Source organism: Typopeltis vanoorti, chromosome 2 (assembly GCF_054136105.1).
Source record: "Typopeltis vanoorti isolate ZY-2024b chromosome 2, IOZ_Tvanoo_1.0, whole genome shotgun sequence".
Lineage (NCBI taxonomy): Eukaryota > Metazoa > Arthropoda > Arachnida > Uropygi > Thelyphonidae > Typopeltis > Typopeltis vanoorti.
In genome coordinates, this window is record NC_143550.1 from 31,443,378 (window position 1) to 31,462,381 (window position 19,004).

At 33.7% G+C, this 19,004-nt stretch overlaps 1 protein-coding gene across 1 annotated transcript in view; it reads right to left on the reverse strand.

The window, feature by feature from the left end:
* The window catches only part of LOC150108907 (muscle calcium channel subunit alpha-1-like), a 1,617,925-nt gene that overhangs the window by 285,146 nt on the left and 1,313,775 nt on the right, over window positions 1-19,004 (reverse strand). The window contains exon 35 of the mRNA XM_090414483.1: window positions 5,006-5,097. Within this exon, the coding sequence (XP_090270609.1) occupies window positions 5,006-5,097 (92 nt within the window). The remainder of the gene's footprint in view (window positions 1-5,005; window positions 5,098-19,004) is intronic.

The following is a 19,004-nucleotide window of genomic DNA, read 5'->3' on the forward strand; positions in this document are numbered from 1 at the left end:
ACCTACCGATTAGCATATCAGGAATCATTGTCAAGGTCTTAGAGAAATTAGTCAAGAAAAGAATACAGGATTGGATAGATGAAAATGGGATATTGTATGGGGGACAACATGGTTTTGTGAACGGTAGATAATGCCTCAGTAACTTGCTCACATTTTATAACTGAACTGGATAGGGGTAATGGGTTTACAGTGATACTACAGGACTTTGCCAAGGCCTTTGACAGGTTACCACATGGAACCCTAATCAGTAAACTGGAGCAGATGGGGATAGATATAGGGTTGGTGAGATGGATAGGAGGGTGGTTGAGAGAGATACCAGAGAGTGGTTTATGCAGGAGTGGAGTCTAAATGATGGCTTCTGACTAGTGGTGTGCCACAGGGCTCTGTTCTTGGACCACTGCTTTTCAATTTGTTCATCAATGATATAGGAAGGGATTTGAGAGGAAGTGTTCACTTGTTTGTGTGGGTAGGGTAGATCTCCTTAATGAGTCATCAGACTTCTTGTAGGTTCCCATGTAATAATAACAATAATAATTTGATATCATTAGTATTCAAAATGTGTGGAGCAGAGCTAATATAAGACAGTATTGATTACTTAAACAGAATGGGAGAGGAAGGTTAGCAAAGGTCCGCTTGATGCCAGAATGGCTAGACCTAGACGAAAACCAAATTTGCATTAGAAGACCAAAATATAAGCTCTAACAATTTAGCATAAAGTAATAAACAAAACTTTGTTTATTACTTTATGCTAAATTGTATGGAATGCCCTATACACTGAATATTTTTCTGCTCTCTTTTGTTTTTTAATTTAAGAAAATATTAAAAACCATCAATGTAAATTGGAATCATTGCCTATCACTTCTGTATTGCTGTAAAAACTTTAGGTATTTTTCTAGAGGTTAAGATTTTATCTGTGCTGATGTAAAAGGTGATTGCATAAAATAACTAAATATTGAATAAGTAAAGTATGATATCGATGATAAGTAAAAGCATGTATAAAAAGGATAATTTACAAATGGTACATTAAGAGTGCATAAGAAAGACATATAAGAAATATAAGAAAGTCAAATTTAAAAGACCTAAGGATCTGAAAACATAATAGACTATGATAAAAAGGATGTAACAGATGAATAAATGAATTTACAGGACAAAAAAAAACTGTTTCCAAAGAACCATTTTCAGAATATGGAAAAGTTGTAGTGCACACTATAAATATATGTGCTGTAGCAGTGATCTATGATGTTTTGATAAGTGGAAAGTTTAGCATGCATATTTATGTTATGGAGCTGCCAAGCCTCAGAGATAATGGAAGGTGGTCATTGATGGTGTTGCAATGTGTTTTTATTGCTATAGCCTCTCATATTCTTAATTTTATTTCATTTTTTTGAAAGTTGAGAACTGTAACTTTTTCTATGTGGGGGGGGGGGGGATATGATTATTTTTGACTGAATGGGCAACTATTTCTGTGGCTATGAATTTAGAAGTTTAGTTTGTTTTTTTTTAGCGTTTTTTTGTGAAAAATATTGGGGATAGGTATATAGCAATGTTCATAATAATGTTCATGGTAATATTCATATAAGCAAGAATCTAGAAAACAATGTAGAGCAAAACGTAAATAGTATTGCAATTGGATTGGCGGGGAAAGCAATAAACCACATTGCAAGACTGCAGAACTTCATGGACACTATTTTCTGTTCTGTGGTTTTAAGATGATTTAATAATTTTGAATTACTTGTGAAGACAACCTTAGAATATTCAAACCTATGTTTTATAGATTTGTGAATTATTTCTCATATATAGGAATTTTAAAATTTTATTATAGGAAATATTTGTTTTATCTTGAGAGGTATTATGGCCATCGAGTTGACAGCATTTATTAATTGTTGGGGTAGGCTCAATTTAAGAAAATCTGCTTCAAATAGGTAATTTCAGTTTAAATCTTTGGTAACTGTCGTGTATTTATAATGAATCAGGAGGTGTGCAACTGATAATTTGATTCACACCATCTCTATACTAGTAAGGATGGTATGAATGAAAGTGTAGGTAATTCCCTATATTAACTGATTTATGATAATTTTTCATATTATTATTCCTGGATCTTGTGAGAGTTATGTTTAAAAAGTTTATAGAATAATTTTGTTCCTACTCAATAGTGAAATGCAATCTATTACTAAAACTGTTAAGGGATATTAATAAATCTGAAATGCTAGTTTTGTCCCCTAATAAAATCATATATTTTATTATGTTTTCCAGTTCTTGGGTCCTTTAAATTTGTCTTTCTTATACTTCAAGGCTTAAGATTTCATAAAGCTCTTAATGTACCTTTTGTATCAGACCAATTTTTATTTTATTAGTCCAGTTTTTATCCTCGCTTTTCACTTATCATCGATATTATATTTATTCATTACTAATTTATTTATTTAATCAATACTATATTCATTTATTATCAACATGGTACGCATTCACAGAGATGTGGATGTGTGTCTTAATAATGAAAGTAGGTAATCTTTATATGCATTCACCTTCCACCTCTCTTTCCTTAACCCTCTTCATATTCTGAGTCTCTTTCTGATTCTAATTCCATATATTTTATGCTGCATCTGTGCATGTTCTCTCTCTCACACAGTTTACTCCAAATACCAAATCATTTCAAATACAGCACATCTCTTTTAACCATTTCCAGCTTCAATTTAAATTCATTCCATACATTTACTGCATGCTTTTATCTCACACAACTCAACCATCATGGTATTCACCATTTCTGCTCTATCTCAACTTGTTAATGTCACAGTCAAGCAATGCTGCCAACTATGTTATTATCCAATAACTGAGAGTCAACTTTTTCAAATTCCTTTCAACATCATGTTCATCTTATGAGTCATTTGTACCCAGAACCACTACAAATTCTGCTGTCTATTCTTTCTTTATATGCAAATCCTAAATTATTCATCTCATTTTATCACACAGAAATACTTTATCCACTACATCTGAAACAATCAAATGTTTCTCCCCCCCCCCCTCTCTCTCTCTCTCTCTCTCACACACACACACACACACACACACACACACACACACACACACACACACACACACACACACACACACACACACACACACACACACACACACATTCATGTCAGCCAGTGTCAATTTTCAAAAACATAATAAATAATACATAAATAATAAAATAAATAATACTTTACTCTGTTTTTGGTGTTTTCTTTGGGCATTATTAGCAAACATAAAACTATTGTACAGGTTCATTGAGAAAGCTTTCATCAAGAAACTAGCCTTATACTATCATGAAGCAGGAATATTCCTACATCTCAAATTAAAATTATTAATATATAATAATTCCATAAATTAGCATTAAAACACTTATGAAGTATAAACTATGTTGTCAAGTTTCTACCATTCAGTTGCACCACCAGCAAATTGTTGTCATCACCCCTCTATTAACATGGCAAGCGATCTTAATGGAGATGTGGCAGATTCCAAAAATAGTCTTTTGGATTTAAATTAGAGAAGTTTTCCCTACTGAATCTGATGATCCAAATAAATGAATGGCCAACATAAACTGAGAAAGGATAGGTTAGTAGGTACTGCTGAACATAAATATTTTATGTTCTTCCATGCAGATATTGGCAGCTCTTGTTAAGCTGGTCAAAATGAAATAAGCCATTCTGTGTAGGAACACTGAATCTTGTAGACATTGGATGATTTATCTGAACAGCAATAGTCTTTTGGTGAGCAGCTAATTTTTAATTCATACTGAAGACAGTTTTGATGTTGTATTATTTCGTACTTGTGAAGATGCTTTGGCAATAAAAGCAAATCAGTAGAATAATAATTAAATTAATTCATTAATAATAATAGAACAAGTAAAACATTACAGTTATTTAGGTGCAATTTTTAGTGAAGATGGTAAATTAAATATGGAAATAGACAACAGCATTAGTAAAGTTGGTATGGTAAGAAGTCGAGTGAATAAATCTATATGGAATAAGAAAGAAATTAGTCAAAACACTAAATTAGCTATACAAGATGGTGTTCAAACCAATTTTAACTTATGAATCTGAGAGCTGGGTTAGAAATAAAACACTTGATCAAAGACTGGAGACCTCTGATATGAGGTCTCCAGTGTCACAGTTGATGAGGATATTAGGAAAGAACTTGCCATTGTTAGCAATAAGGAATGTATTAGTAGAGCTAATCTCAGGTTCACTTAAACAGAATGGGAGAGGAAAGATTAGCAAATAAGTATTCTTTGCCAGATTGGCAGGGAAAATACCCAGAGGAAGACCAAAATATATGTGGATTGATACAGTAAAAAGTGCCTTAGAAGACAGAAATATAAGATCTGATACTGTTGGAGTCTTGACAGGTAACAGATTGTTTTGGAGGAATATTGTTGATCATAAGTTAATAATAGCATAAAGTTTTCATGTAGTACTTCCATAATTATTCTGTACATCCCCTGAGGATACATACCAGGAATATGATTATGATGATGATTAATTATTATAATTATTAATTATATTCCTGCTTTGTTTATTTTTTTATTAAGTAACAGTGTGAGCTATTCTGACTTAATTAATCCTGCAAAGAAAGGATTGAGATATATTATTGCTATATGTATGCATGTGTTTATTTACACAGCTTTTTTTTTTTTTTTTAAATAGAATGTAACAGAAGTGCAAAATGATTATATCAATGGCATCAGTGTAATACACTAATTTATTCATGTTTTATGGCTTAGATTTGAACACATCTGAATGAATCTATGTGTGCATTTATTGTGTTTGTATTTGGACACACTTTTGGAAGATAAAGAACCTATGAAAAACATTCAGAGGCAATAAATGAAAGTAATGTAGGGGCTTTCAGGTATGAGGATAAATTAAGGGGAAATAGTGTAAAAAACCTTGTACATTTTATGGATCAATGAATTGCTAAAAATACATCTAAGAGAAACAAAGGAGGCGGGGTATGAAATCTCACTTACCGGAAGAGCACTAATACTGCCTGAGGAAATGTCTGAAAGTTATTGTTTCTATGAATGGCAGTGGAAGGATCTAAAGCTATCCGCCCAAACACCTGAAAATGCAATTTCATACATCAATAAGTGAATAACAAATTATGCATAATGAAATTATTCACTCATTCATTCATATTTTTAATTAAAACTAATTAAAATTTAATTCAATTAAATTTTCCTAAATTATATTATGTAGATTTGTACAGTAGTGCCTATGTGTGATAGCTAGACTGGATATAATCATTGGACTTTGATATTATGGTTTTAAAAGTGTTCACTTTGGTTGTTGTCTTGATTTACGTGGAAGTGCTAGTTAACATTATTCTTTGCTGCTATTGCAGCAAAGAAGCATACGGTGGCAGAGCGGAAGGTCTCAACTTGTAGATCGAGTTCCTCCCTGGACTTTTAGGAGTGGATAAGATACAACAATTGTTTTATGTATGGGCACAAAAACATTAAAGATTTATGGAGTGTTAGACTGAATCATAAAAAAGGAACATACTATAGTATGTGAGAAGTGTGATGAAAGCCTAGGACGTTCCAAAAATTAGAACAGTGTTAGCAGGAATAATTCGAAAATGGATGGAAGTGCTCGCAAAAGTAATAATACAAGTGATGTGGAAGAGCTTAGGCAAGAGTTAATGAAAATGAGGAGTCAGACTATGTGTATGGATGAGGAAATTGAACCTTTAAAAGAACAGCATAACTGATTTAAATGACAATGAAGTTAATAAGAAGAAGCAATTATCTAAGGATGATAGTTCCGCTATGTGGCAAGTAAGAGGAAGAATGACTTCGGAAGGATAACCTTAGTGGGTGCTGATGGTATTGAGGTGACAAAATCAGATGTAATAGTCGAGTTACTGAGTGATCACTTTTCAAAAGTCTATCACCCAAGTGAGGATATCTCTACACCTATAGCAATACCAAATGTGAGAAATGAAGCTAAAGAATCAGAGGTATTAAATATATTGCAAAACTTAAATGCAAACACTGCGGTAGGCTTAGATGGAATATCGGCTCGGGTGTTGCGTGAATGTGCAAATGAATTGTCAACCCCTCTTACCTGGATATTTAATTTAAGTTTGAACTCTGGTATGGTCCCTAGGGAGTGGAAGTTAGGCAAAGTGGTTCCTTTGCATAAGGGTGGCTCTAAAACTGCGGTATTGAATTACAGACCAATCACCATCTCAGGAGTAGTGGTAAAAGTATTGGAAAAGTTGGTTAAAGACAAAATTCAAGAATGGGTGAATCAGGATATGATACTCTATAGAGGCCAACATGGTTTTGTTAAAGGTAGATCCTGCCTTAGCAATCTATTAACTATTCATAATAGAATAACATCTGAGTTGGACAAAGGAACTGGCTACACAGTGGTACTTCTGGATTTTGCTAAGGCTTTTGAGAGGATACCCCATAGAACACTGTTACGCAAATTGGAGCAGATGGGAATGGATATTAAATTGATGATATGGATAGGAGAATGGCTCAGGGAGAGATATCATAAGGTGGTGTATGGAGGAGCCGAGTCCAGAATGAGGCAGGTGACCAGTGGTGTCCCTCAGGGCTCTGTGCTTGGGCCAATGTTGTTTAATTTGTATATAAATGATATAGGAAACGGCTTAAAGGGAGATATTCAGTTGTTTGCTGATGATGCAAAGTTGTGTAGTGCAATAAAAAATCAAGCTGATGTTGAAAGTTTGCAGGAGGATTTAAATAAGCTGGTAAAATGGGCAAAAGAAAATGGATGTCAGTTTAGTGTGGAAAAGTGTAAAGTCATGCATTTTGGGATTAAAAGATTACCAGCTGTGTACTACATCGATGGAAAGGTACTCCAAGAGATTGATGAGGCTAGGGACTTAGGGGTATTGGTAGATAGGGAGATGAAGTTCAGAGGACACATTGCTAAGGTGTCCAAGATTGCACATAGGATTACTTGGTTGTTGAGGAACACACTGACATCCAGAGATAAAGAGGTTATTATTCCCCTTTATAAAGCATTGATACTTCCACATTTGGATTACTGTGCTCAGGTCTGGTCACCTGGATTCCTTGGAGATGAGGAGGCTGTGGAGAGGGTTCAGAGAAGAGTGACCAAGTTGGTAAGTGATATAAAAAATGCTCCCTACATTGATAGATTGAGAGCTTGTGGATTGCAGAGATTGGTTGATAGGCGAAGAAGAGGGGATATGATAGAAACATTCAAATTACTAAAAGGTTTTTATAGGATTGATGCAGGGGAAATGTTTCAGCTGTGTGACAGTGATGGAAGAACAAGAGGTCATCTCTGGAAATTAAAGAAGAGTGTGGTTAACAAAGGTGTCAGAACAAGGTTTTTTGCCTGGAGGGTGGTGAATGAGTGGAATTCATTGCCTGACTTAGTTGTGAGCTCTTCGTCTGTAAATGAATTCAAGAAGAGATATGACAGATATTGTTTTGCTAGTTTGGGTCTCCCGCGATGAGCCTACTGACTCCATGGAGATACCTGTAATAATAATAATAATAATAGTAACTCAATCGTTACAGGTGTGGTAAACAATAAAGTGCACAAGACATGTTTTAGAGGTGGTACAATAAAACGAACATCGGATGCTTTGCATAGAAGGAAGGAATTGTGTCAGAAGGAAGAAGCTGTCAGAATTTGTGTTAGTGATGGGCACAAATTACTTGAATAGTGAGACAAAGAATGTGGAAAGTGATTTGAAGAAGTTGTTGCAGGAAGTGACGATAATAGTGTCATTGGAAAAGTAGTAAGTTTGATGTCCAGATATGACAGTAGTGAGTAGTGAGCAATGATACTGAATAGCAAGATGACTGAATTGTGTCAGGAGGAGAGTGTTCAATTTGCAAATATATGGAATGAATTTGGAGGGAAGTTAGAATGGTTCAAAGCTGATGGAATGCATTTGAATAGGTTTGGTGTAGGTCATTTGAGTGATTGTTGCAACTAAAACAGGATTAAGTATTGGATAGTCTTTGGTGATTGATGAAGTAATAAATAGCATGAGAGTGATTAGGAGTCAACAGAATGAAAGCACAAGAGGTCTAGAAGAAACGAGATGTCGTGAGAGTGAGGGAGTAAGTAAAAGAGCATTGAGTAATGAAGCTGGGAGAGTCATGCTGAATAGCGTAGAAAATGAGGCCATGAGTGACGCTTGTTTGGAGTTGAATTTAGTTATGAGTGATAAAATATATGGCGATTCTATGATTAAGGGTATGGAGAGTGGAATGCCTGAGCAGTGCTTGGCTGTTGGAACAATAGAGAGAGTGGCTTTAGCAATAAAGAGAGGGCATGATGCAGAAAAGATTATAGTTATGGTGGGTATAAATGACCTGAGTGGTAATATAAATCAGGTAGCAAAAGATTTAAGAATATTGTTAGATATCGTGAAGAAGAAAAGTGTCAATGGGAGGATAGTGTGTGTGCTGCCTTGTTTTGACAATTATGAGTTAAGTAGACGAGCGATGATAATGAATGATATGATTGCAAGAATGTGCAAAAAAAAGAGGTCTGGAATTTGTTGATGTTTGGAATGTGTTTTGAAGGCAAAAGACAGCTGTATGCATGAGACAGAGAGGTTGCATCTCAACATGGAAGGTCATAAGCAATTGAAGAGGTCACTGTTTTCTGAACAAGTTGAAGTAATTGAGAAACTAATATTGAAAAGGCTGAGTGTAAGAGGAAGAAACTTAAGCAGTGATTGTATATTTGTTGATCTTTATTTGTGGAATAAATTGCAGAATAGATGGGATAAAAATCACCATGGGACTACTGAAATTAGTGACATGTATATCAGTTCTAAAGCTGGTACAAGAACTAAAGGGAATCTGCAATTTTTGTATACAAATGCAAGAAGCATTTGAAATAAGAGGGAAGAATTTTTGACATTAGTCAGTGCAATCTCACCAAAAGTTTTAGGTGTCGTGACCGCTCCTTCTGTCGTGTTCTAAATTTATCTAGTTTCAAGTCACTTTTATGAATAATACAACTAATTACGAAATGATCACCGATCCAAAAGTAGGGAAATTTATATTTATACTGCGCCACCCTATTCTTAGATTAGTCTATATAAATAGTAGGATCAGTTCTAAATTAAGTTAGCAGTCATCTCATTGGGCCGAATTATTTATTATCATTTTTTTACTTGGGGTTCCTGCAAGATTCGAATATTTATGAACGGTGCAATAATAAGGAATTCAGGCAAACACAATATTTAGATCAACAAAATAAAACATTTAATATATGATATGGATAACAAATACAAGAACTCTATTTTAAAATGGAACTATACAATTAACTTAACACATCTTCCTAAGTCAGTTATGCCAATTCAGTGTTCTAACTTTCATATACAATTCACATTCTCAAAATACAAATCTTCTTATCTCTAGTCTATATAACAAACTTCACATTTTAAACAGACTTCACATTTTAAACAGTCTTCACAAATTTAACAGCTCAATGTTTATATTCACAGCAGGCAATAAACTATGTAAGCAATATTCCAAGCAAATATATTCCGGTCCTTGAGCATCAGAGATATATCACAGTTAATAGACAAACTTATACAACTACTCTTACCAGACAAATTCTTCAATACATCAAATTATTGAGAGAGCACTTATGAATTAACTTAATTAACGTTAGCGGAACACACATAATAAAAATTCTCCAAGTTTAAACTGTACTACTGTTAGTCGCACTTCACTATTCCAAACAACAGTAATTAGGTACTGATATCTTTTCTTGTTCACTTTTCTCCAAGTAGTCAATATAACCTTTTCCTAGAGCAACATAGAATTAAAATCGTAATCCAGATTAACTGGAACTAATCAGAATTTTCGCATTGACTGTCCAGTTTCCTTTTTATCTGATTACGACATTAACCTTTCTTCATAACAACAGCTGACTTCGCCTATAATATTAAACCTTATGATTCACTACTTATTGGTTCACTTCCGAACACTATACTCATAAATTTCTGCCCTGAGGATTTTATAATCTTCTTCTACTTCTTTACTTGTATGCTGCCTTCCCTCTGGTTCCGCAAAACTCTCTCCTCCCTCGCTTAATAATAATTCTTCTCTTCCTTTCTGTCTTATCTAACCTTCCCACTTCTTTTTCTTTCTCCCTCTATCTATCTATGACCTTCACTCCCACCTTACGTTCGAACACCACGCTCTCTTCACTCATGGTTGTTTACGCGTGCGTCTCCATGACAACAGACTAAGCGTAAACATTTCGCTAATGTAATGTATGCTATATTACTGCTACATGAGTGATTACATAACATTAAATATTTCACAAATAAGAACCATATAATATTTAAGCTACTTCTTCAACTTTTTGATTACGTATACAGTTAAATATAAAATAACACTTTACGTTACATCACATATTTTTAGTTATACAAAATTCCAAACATATTATTATTTTATAAACTAATAATAGGTTAGGTTTTGAATAAATATTCAATTAGTAATTCCTAATTAAGGAATAATAAATAATTTTATATAAGTCATGATTAATATTTAATAAGCAATGTTAAATGTGAATGAAAAAAAATAAATTACATAACATAGCTTCATTCACAATTTAACATAGGCTCACCCTTTCTTTGAAAAATTTTTATTATAAGAAAAATTTTTCTTTTTACACTAGGCTCCTTTAAAAAAAAAACTGGATTACATATTTCCTTTTCGATTTCTCAAGTAATACCAAGTTTTACTGAAACTTGATTCCTTATTATGATTTGTGCCTTTATTCTCTTTCACACTATCAACAATTCTCTTATTACTATTATCATCAATTTCTGCATGTCTTCTAAGTTTGTAGTATAGGATTCTCTTCTTTGAATTAACTTCACGTTCTCCATTATTAGAATTAAGTTTTTTGTTGTCCCACAACTTGGTGGTTTGTTCTATGATATAGATTAGACATTTTACCGAAATTGACTTCAACCTTTAGTTTACTATTAGTGGTAACTTCTGATTTGGGCTTTGTCACTACTACTTTTTGTTCATCAATAAGAAAAGGAGTATCAGATTGAATGTGTACATGAGAGTTATTACCACTATCTCTATTAGATGATTGATTCACAGCTGATTTTTCTTCAGTAGATGGTCCTGATTCAAGTGGCAATCTATACTGTTTTGTTTGATACTTAGTCTTATTACAATCATGAATTTCATTTCTTCTGGTATATCTCTTTTTGTTCATCAGGGTTATTTCCTTCTTAGAAAAGTCACAAGAAAATTGATATTTTGCTAGGAAGTTTGTTCCCAAGATAATGTGAGAATCTAGATTGGAAGTAGTGGGGACAACAAGTAGGTCTTGCCACACATACAGTCCAAATTCTGGTAGGTATATTCTAGCTCGAACCTTTTCATATGCCACAAAGTTTGGATTTGAAAGAGTAGTAATTTTTACAGGTTGTCTAAGTTTGGCAATACTATTCCTTAACTTATATCTTATACTTTGGAGATAGTCCTTTCTAATAGTTGAAGCATTACATCCAGTATCTAATAAAATACTACACTCAGAACCTAGGATTTCTCCTCTAACTGTCATCATTCTATCATTAGGTGCCTGGTGTTTCTGAATTCTATTATTTCTTCTGTGGGGTTTGTATCCAAACTTTGAGTTCCATCTATTGTTAAAGTAGTTTTCCTTGTTATGGAAGCAGTTCCTGGCATAATGTCCAACTTTGTTGCAATTGTAACACCTAAGAGGATTTCTTTGCTTTGTCTCTGTCTTGGATTGAGGAATAGCAGACATTTGTTGTCTAACATCATTTAATCCTCGCATTACCCTATCTAGACTACTTAAAATAGGTTGACTTTGTTGTTCAACTTCATGTTTGATCATCTCATCAATTTTATTTGTAGTGGGGTCTTGATTTTCTTGAGATCTCAAAGTAATAGCTGATAACTGTCTCACAACTTCATTAAGACTATCTATTATTGGCTGATTTAATTTATTGACCTCCTGGTGAATTAGGGATTTCACTTCTGTCATTAGTTTCTTGTCCATTTGCTCTTTACTCTCTGTCATGTAGTTTACACTACTTGAATTTTCACCAATATTCTTTGCTTTTTCTTTTTCAATTTTACTTCTCTTTTCTATTTCTGATTGGTTGAACGAACTATCAGTCTTATTCACAATATTCACAAGATTTACATTGTTTGAGGGATAAAGGTCTCCTAGTATTTGTTCTTTTTCCTTAACACTTTTGAGACACTCTTCTAAAGTAGAAATTTTCTTCTTGTAGGCTGTTTCTCTTAATTCTTGCCTAACACCTTGTCTAAATTGTTGGAACACAGCCCAATCTAAGTGAGGTTTATCTTCACCAGTAACATTCAAATTGTTGGCCAATGTTAATAACCGATTGTGAAAATCAGTAACAGTTTCTTTATCTTTTTGAACAATTTTCTGCAATTTCCATAAGTTAGGACCTACACTTCTAAGTTTACAAAATTGAGACAATAAGGTGTCTTTAAATTTGGAATACTCAAAAGTTTCTCGAAGTATTGGAGAAGAATGCAAAAATGTTTTTGCTTTACCTACCAATTTACTTCTAATCAGAACTAGCAATTGAAAATCAGTCCAACCTGCAATTTCTCTAAGTTTTTCAACATAGGTAAAGAAAAATAGTACATCATCTGATTCTTCACCTGAAAATTGGGGAAAAACCTGTTGCGGGTTTACCGTACGAAAGAATTCACTATCATTCATTTCAGAGCTTGTTGTGACAGCCATAGTGATTAATAAATTACTATCTCAATTAATTCAATCTTTTTACTTTAAAATTAACTTTTATCTTTGGCTGAGTCCAAATTATAACCAGTTCACTGTGATTTAATTATTTCACTTTCTAAAATTTCAGGGAGTAATTCTACGATTATTATCACTAAACTTAAATTCAATTTCTTATCTTATAGTTGTTAAATTTAATTCCTACCTATTAAATCACATCCTGTCGACTGCTGCGCCATTTGTCGTGACGGCTCCTTCTGTCGTGTTCTAAATTTATCTAGTTTCAAGTCACTTTTATGAATAATACAACTAATTACGAAATGATCACCGATCCAAAAGTAGGGAAATTTATATTTATACTGCGCCACCCTATTCTTAGATTAGTCTATATAAATAGTAGGATCAGTTCTAAATTAAGTTAGCAGTCATCTCATTGGGCCGAATTATTTATTATCATTTTTTTACTTGGGGTTCCTGCAAGATTCGAATATTTATGAACGGTGCAATAATAAGGAATTCAGGCAAACACAATATTTAGATCAACAAAATAAAACATTTAATATATGATATGGATAACAAATACAAGAACTCTATTTTAAAATGGAACTATAAATTAACTTAACACATCTTCCTAAGTCAGTTATGCCAATTCAATGTTCTAACTTTCATATACAATTCACATTCTCAAAATACAAATCTTCTTATCTCTAGTCTATATAACAAACTTCACATTTTAAACAGTCTTCACAAATTTAACAGCTCAATGTTTATATTCACAGCAGGCAATAAACTACGTAAGCAATATTCCAAGCAAATATATTCCGGTCCTTGAGCATCAGAGATATATCACAGTTAATAGACAAACTTATACAACTACTCTTACCAGACAAATTCTTCAATACATCAAATTATTGAGAGAGCACTTATGAATTAACTTAATTAACGTTAGCGGAACACACATAATAAAAATTCTCCAAGTTTAAACTGTACTACTGTTAGTCGCACTTCACTATTCCAAACAACAGTAATTAGGTACTGATATCTTTTCTTGTTCACTTTTCTCCAAGTAGTCAATATAACCTTTTCCTAGAGCAACATAGAATTAAAATCGTAATCCAGATTAACTGGAACTAATCAGAATTTTCGCATTGACTGTCCAGTTTCCTTTTTATCTGATTACGACATTAACCTTTCTTCATAACAACAGCTGACTTCGCCTATAATATTAAACCTTATGATTCACTACTTATTGGTTCACTTCCGAACACTATACTCATAAATTTCTGCCCTGAGGATTTTATAATCTTCTTCTACTTCTTTACTTGTATGCTGCCTTCCCTCTGGTTCCGCAAAACTCTCTCCTCCCTCGCTTAATAATAATTCTTCTCTTCCTTTCTGTCTTATCTAACCTTCCCACTTCTTTTTCTTTCTCCCTCTATCTATCTATGACCTTCACTCCCACCTTACGTTCGAACACCACGCTCTCTTCACTCATGGTTGTTTACGCGTGCGTCTCCATGACAACAGACTAAGCGTAAACATTTCGCTAATGTAATGTATGCTATATTACTGCTACATGAGTGATTACATAACATTAAATATTTCACAAATAAGAACCATATAATATTTAAGCTACTTCTTCAACTTTTTGATTACGTATACAGTTAAATATAAAATAACACTTTACGTTACATCACATATTTTTAGTTATACAAAATTCCAAACATATTATTATTTTATAAACTAATAATAGGTTAGGTTTTGAATAAATATTCAATTAGTAATTCCTAATTAAGGAATAATAAATAATTTTATATAAGTCATGATTAATATTTAATAAGCAATGTTAAATGTGAATGAAAAAAAATAAATTACATAACATAGCTTCATTCACAATTTAACATAGGCATTAGTGAAATTTGCTGTCAGCAAAAGATGTGGTCACTGGAATTGAATGTGATGAGTACAGTATTTTCAGGGAGGATAGAGAAGAAAGAAAGGGGGGAGAGGCAGGGAGGAGTACTGTTGATGATAGCTGATGAGCTGTAGCCAAAGAAAGTAGTATATCAAGATGATAGACATGTGAATGATAGTTCATTTGAGGCAGTCTAGTGTGAAATAGTGACAACGCAACCAAATATACAGCTAGTTCTGCTATAGGCCCGGGGGGGGGGTACAGGGGGTGATATTGAATTAATGCATCAGCAAATTCGTGCAATGAGTGCAGGGTTAGTGATTATTATGGGGGATTTTAATTATGGTGATATCAATTGGAAGGAGGAAATATCACGTGGCAAAAAGAAAATGGACATACATCTTCTATGAGATAATTACAATCAAGAGTTAAGCAAATAAACAGAGTAGGAGTGAGATGGATGAATGGTGAATTTAACGAAGCTGTGTTACAAAAGAAGTGATTATAGGGGAAGCACAAGACAGTTTGCAGTGAACAGATGCATGAAGAATATAAAGTGCAAGCCAGAAAAGTGATAAGTATGGTTAAAAAAGAAAAAGTAGAATATGAGAGGAGATTGGCCAGTCAGGTCAAAGCTAATCCAAGGGAATTTTCTATTTATGTGGTAAGCAAAAGAAAAAATAATTATGGCATGTTGATACTGGTGGATAGTTATGGTAGCAGAGAAACCATATCAAATGATATAGTGGAATTATTTAATGAACACTTCATCAGTGCATATCATAGTGGTGTGAATGATACTGTGCAACATGTAGAAGAAGGACAAGAATTAGAGGAATTAAAGGTAAAAGAATCAGAGGTGTATTAAGTGTTGCTCAGGTTAGAAGTTAATAAGGCTGTGGGAATGGATGACATATCACCACATATTTTTAAAAATTTTGTGAAAAGAATTAGCCATACCCTTGATCTGATAACTTAATGAAAATCTTGCAGTGGAGAAGGCTCCTAAGAAGTGAAAAGAAGGTGAAATAATAGCTCTCCACAAGCATGGTTTGAGAACAGATGATTCCAATTATAGACAAGTCTGTATATCTGTAGTTGTAATCAAAGTGTTGGAAAAATTGGTTAGAAAGAGAATACAGGATTGGTTTAATGAACATAAGGTCCTTTATGATGGTTGCCATGGATGTGTGAATGGCAGGTCTTGTTTTAGCAATTTTCTTATGTTTTATGATAAGGTGATGAATGTGTTGGATAAAGGAGAATCTTATAAGAGATATTGGACTTTAAACAAAGTATTTCATAGACTAACGCATAATAAGTTGTTTTAAGTTTTTCCACTTGGTTATACTATAAATTAAAGAACAACTTTCTCTAATCTAGAGTATTTTAATAATAAGCTGTGACACCTTTTGGCTATTTGTATATAAAAATATGACTTCTGCATTACTTCAACCTTAGTATCACCTCTGGGTCTGGCTCCCACTGATGAGACCTCAATAAAGGTTGAAACAATCTGGGTAGTAACCCTTCCCATAACATAGCATTATACATGTCTACAAGGAAATTTGCTTTGCATTATAGGATTTCAAATATTTGAAATATCTGAAACAATATTCAAATAAATATTGTTTTAACTGTATGAAACTCAAACATTTCAAACAATAATGTGAATTTTTATTCATCACAAAATCATTGGAATAAGTGAAACATGGTTGAATGAAGATAAAATCCTAATGGGTATAGAAATGGAAGGGTACGGTGTACACGGAATGAGGAGTTGAGCCACAAGGAATTAAATACTGCTTGAAAACAAACTGACAAAGAAACACATAACAGCATCTTTGTGTGAAGGTATTTCGAAGTGCAAAAGGTTGAATAAGGTAGGTGTAAAATGGATGAATGTGGGATTAAGCATGAAATCTGGAAGAAGGAAGCAACAAAAGATGAACAATGGTAATAGTCAGTTGCATGAAGATTGTAAGGTGCAAATACAAAATGTTATATTCAGGAAATGACAATCAAGGATAAGAAGGCGTCGCCATAGTGTTCAACACAAAATACAAGGCTAATCTTCTTGAATGGCAGGAAGTCTCAAGTAGAGTGATGTGGGCAAATATCACAATGGGGAAACAATGAGACTTATTTGTTCCTATGGTCCCACAGAAGGTTCTACTAAGATAGAAGTGGAGGAATTTTTTGATGCTTTAGAAAAAGCAATTGACACAATGAAAAAGGAAAAGTTGGTCCTTGTTGGGGATCTGAATAGCAGAGTAGGAAATGATTGTCAGACATACAAAAATATTTTGGGAAAATTTGGAGAAAAGAGCAAAGCTAATAATAATGGCAAATACCTGTTGGATTTCTGCTCAGGGCATGGACTGGTTATTACTAACACCATGTTCCAACATAAAAATGTGCACAAATTCACATGGAGAGAATCAAGGAATAAGAAAAGTCTCATTGACTATGTTATTGTTGATAGTGATGTTTTCTCCCTGGTGCAGGACACCAGAGTGTACAGAGAATTTGAAATTGGAAGTGATCACTATTTAGTCTTGAGCAGGATAAAATTGAATTTCATATTGAAAAGAATAACATGTAAGAAAGTTTTAAAGCAAATAAAAGTTGAGCAGCTCTCAGATGTGAACTGTAGACTAAAATACACAAAGATTATTGAAGGAAAAATGAAAGAGTTTGAGAACAGGAATCAAACCTTGGAGATTCAGTGGCAAACTCTGAAGAAAACATTGATTGATTCTGCCAGAGAGGCATGTGGTGAGGTTGTCTGCAAGGATAAAAAAATCAGAACTCTCTGGTGGACACAGGAAGTTAAAGAGGCAGAAAAGAAGAAAGCATATCAAAAGTTCCTGGCAAATAAGTCAGCTTGTGCTCATCGAGAATACAGAGACAAATGCAAGAATGCTAAGCACTGTGTAAAACTAGCTAAACAAAAGTCATGGGAGGACTTTGGAAAGAATATAGAAAATAAATATCAAGAAGGTGGCAAAATATTCTGGAGGTTGTTGAAGCTTAGGAATGGAGGAAAGAGTGCTGTAAAAGGAGTTGGAGATGATAAAGGTGACATGAAAACAGGAGAAAAAGATATCCTTGAAGTATGGAGTAATTACTTTGAAAAACTGCTAAATGAAACAAGCAGTGATGACAGCACAGTGGTAAAAAACACTGACCAGGCATGCAGTCAGGAATACATATCCTTACTTGAAGTAGAAAGAGTCATCAAAGGCTTGAAATGTGGAAAGGCAGCAGGAGTAGATTATATTTGACCAGAAATGCTGAAGTATGGTGGTATAAAAGTCTTACAGTGGCTGTACTGCATAGTTCAGAAAACCTGGACAGAGGAACAAATTGCTGATGATTGCAGTAGAGCTCTAATAGTGCCTATATATAAAAAGGGAAATAAAACTGAATGTGTGAATTACAGAGGTATTTCCCTGCTGGGTGATCCTGGCAAGATCTATGCAAGTATAATCGAGAAACGGTTGAGAAGAATTGTGGAAGAAAAGCTTGGTGAAGAACAAGCTGGATTCAGGCCAAATAGAAGCTGTCAGGATCAGATCTTCACTTTACGACAAATAGTCGAGAAAACATGGGAATATAACAGAGATCTGTATTTAAGTTTTGTCGATTTAGAAAAGGCATATGACAAGGTGCCAAGAGAAAAGCTATTCAATACACTACAGTTATATGGTGTCAATGGGGCATCATATTCAAGCAATACTTAGTCTGTATTTCAGTTGTAAGTTGGCAGTTAGAATTGAAGGATGTACAGGAAGATGGTTTAATGTTAAATCTGGTGTGAGACAAGGATGTACATTATCCCATCTGTTATTCATTATCTTTATGGATCACATTATGAAGGAAAGTGGTATTAAATATGATATCAGAATTGGAGATGTTAATGTCAGCTCTTTGTTTCATGCGGATGATGTTATACTTCTGAATAAATCCGCTACAAGTTTGCAAGATTCCCTGACAAAATTGAATAACTGTTGTAATAGATATGGTATGAAGGTCAGCATTATAAAGACAAAGACAATGAAAATAGGTAGAATTGTTGAAAATGTCAACTGTGTTGTGAACGGGGAACCTGTAGAACAAGTAAAACATTTCAGCTACTTAGGCATGATTTTTAGTGAAGATGGCAAATTAAATATGGAAATAGACAACAGAATCAACAAAGCTGTATGGTAGTAAGTCAACGGAATAAATTCATATGGAATAAGAGAGAAATTAGTCGGAAAACACTAAATTAGCTGTATACAAGAGAGTGT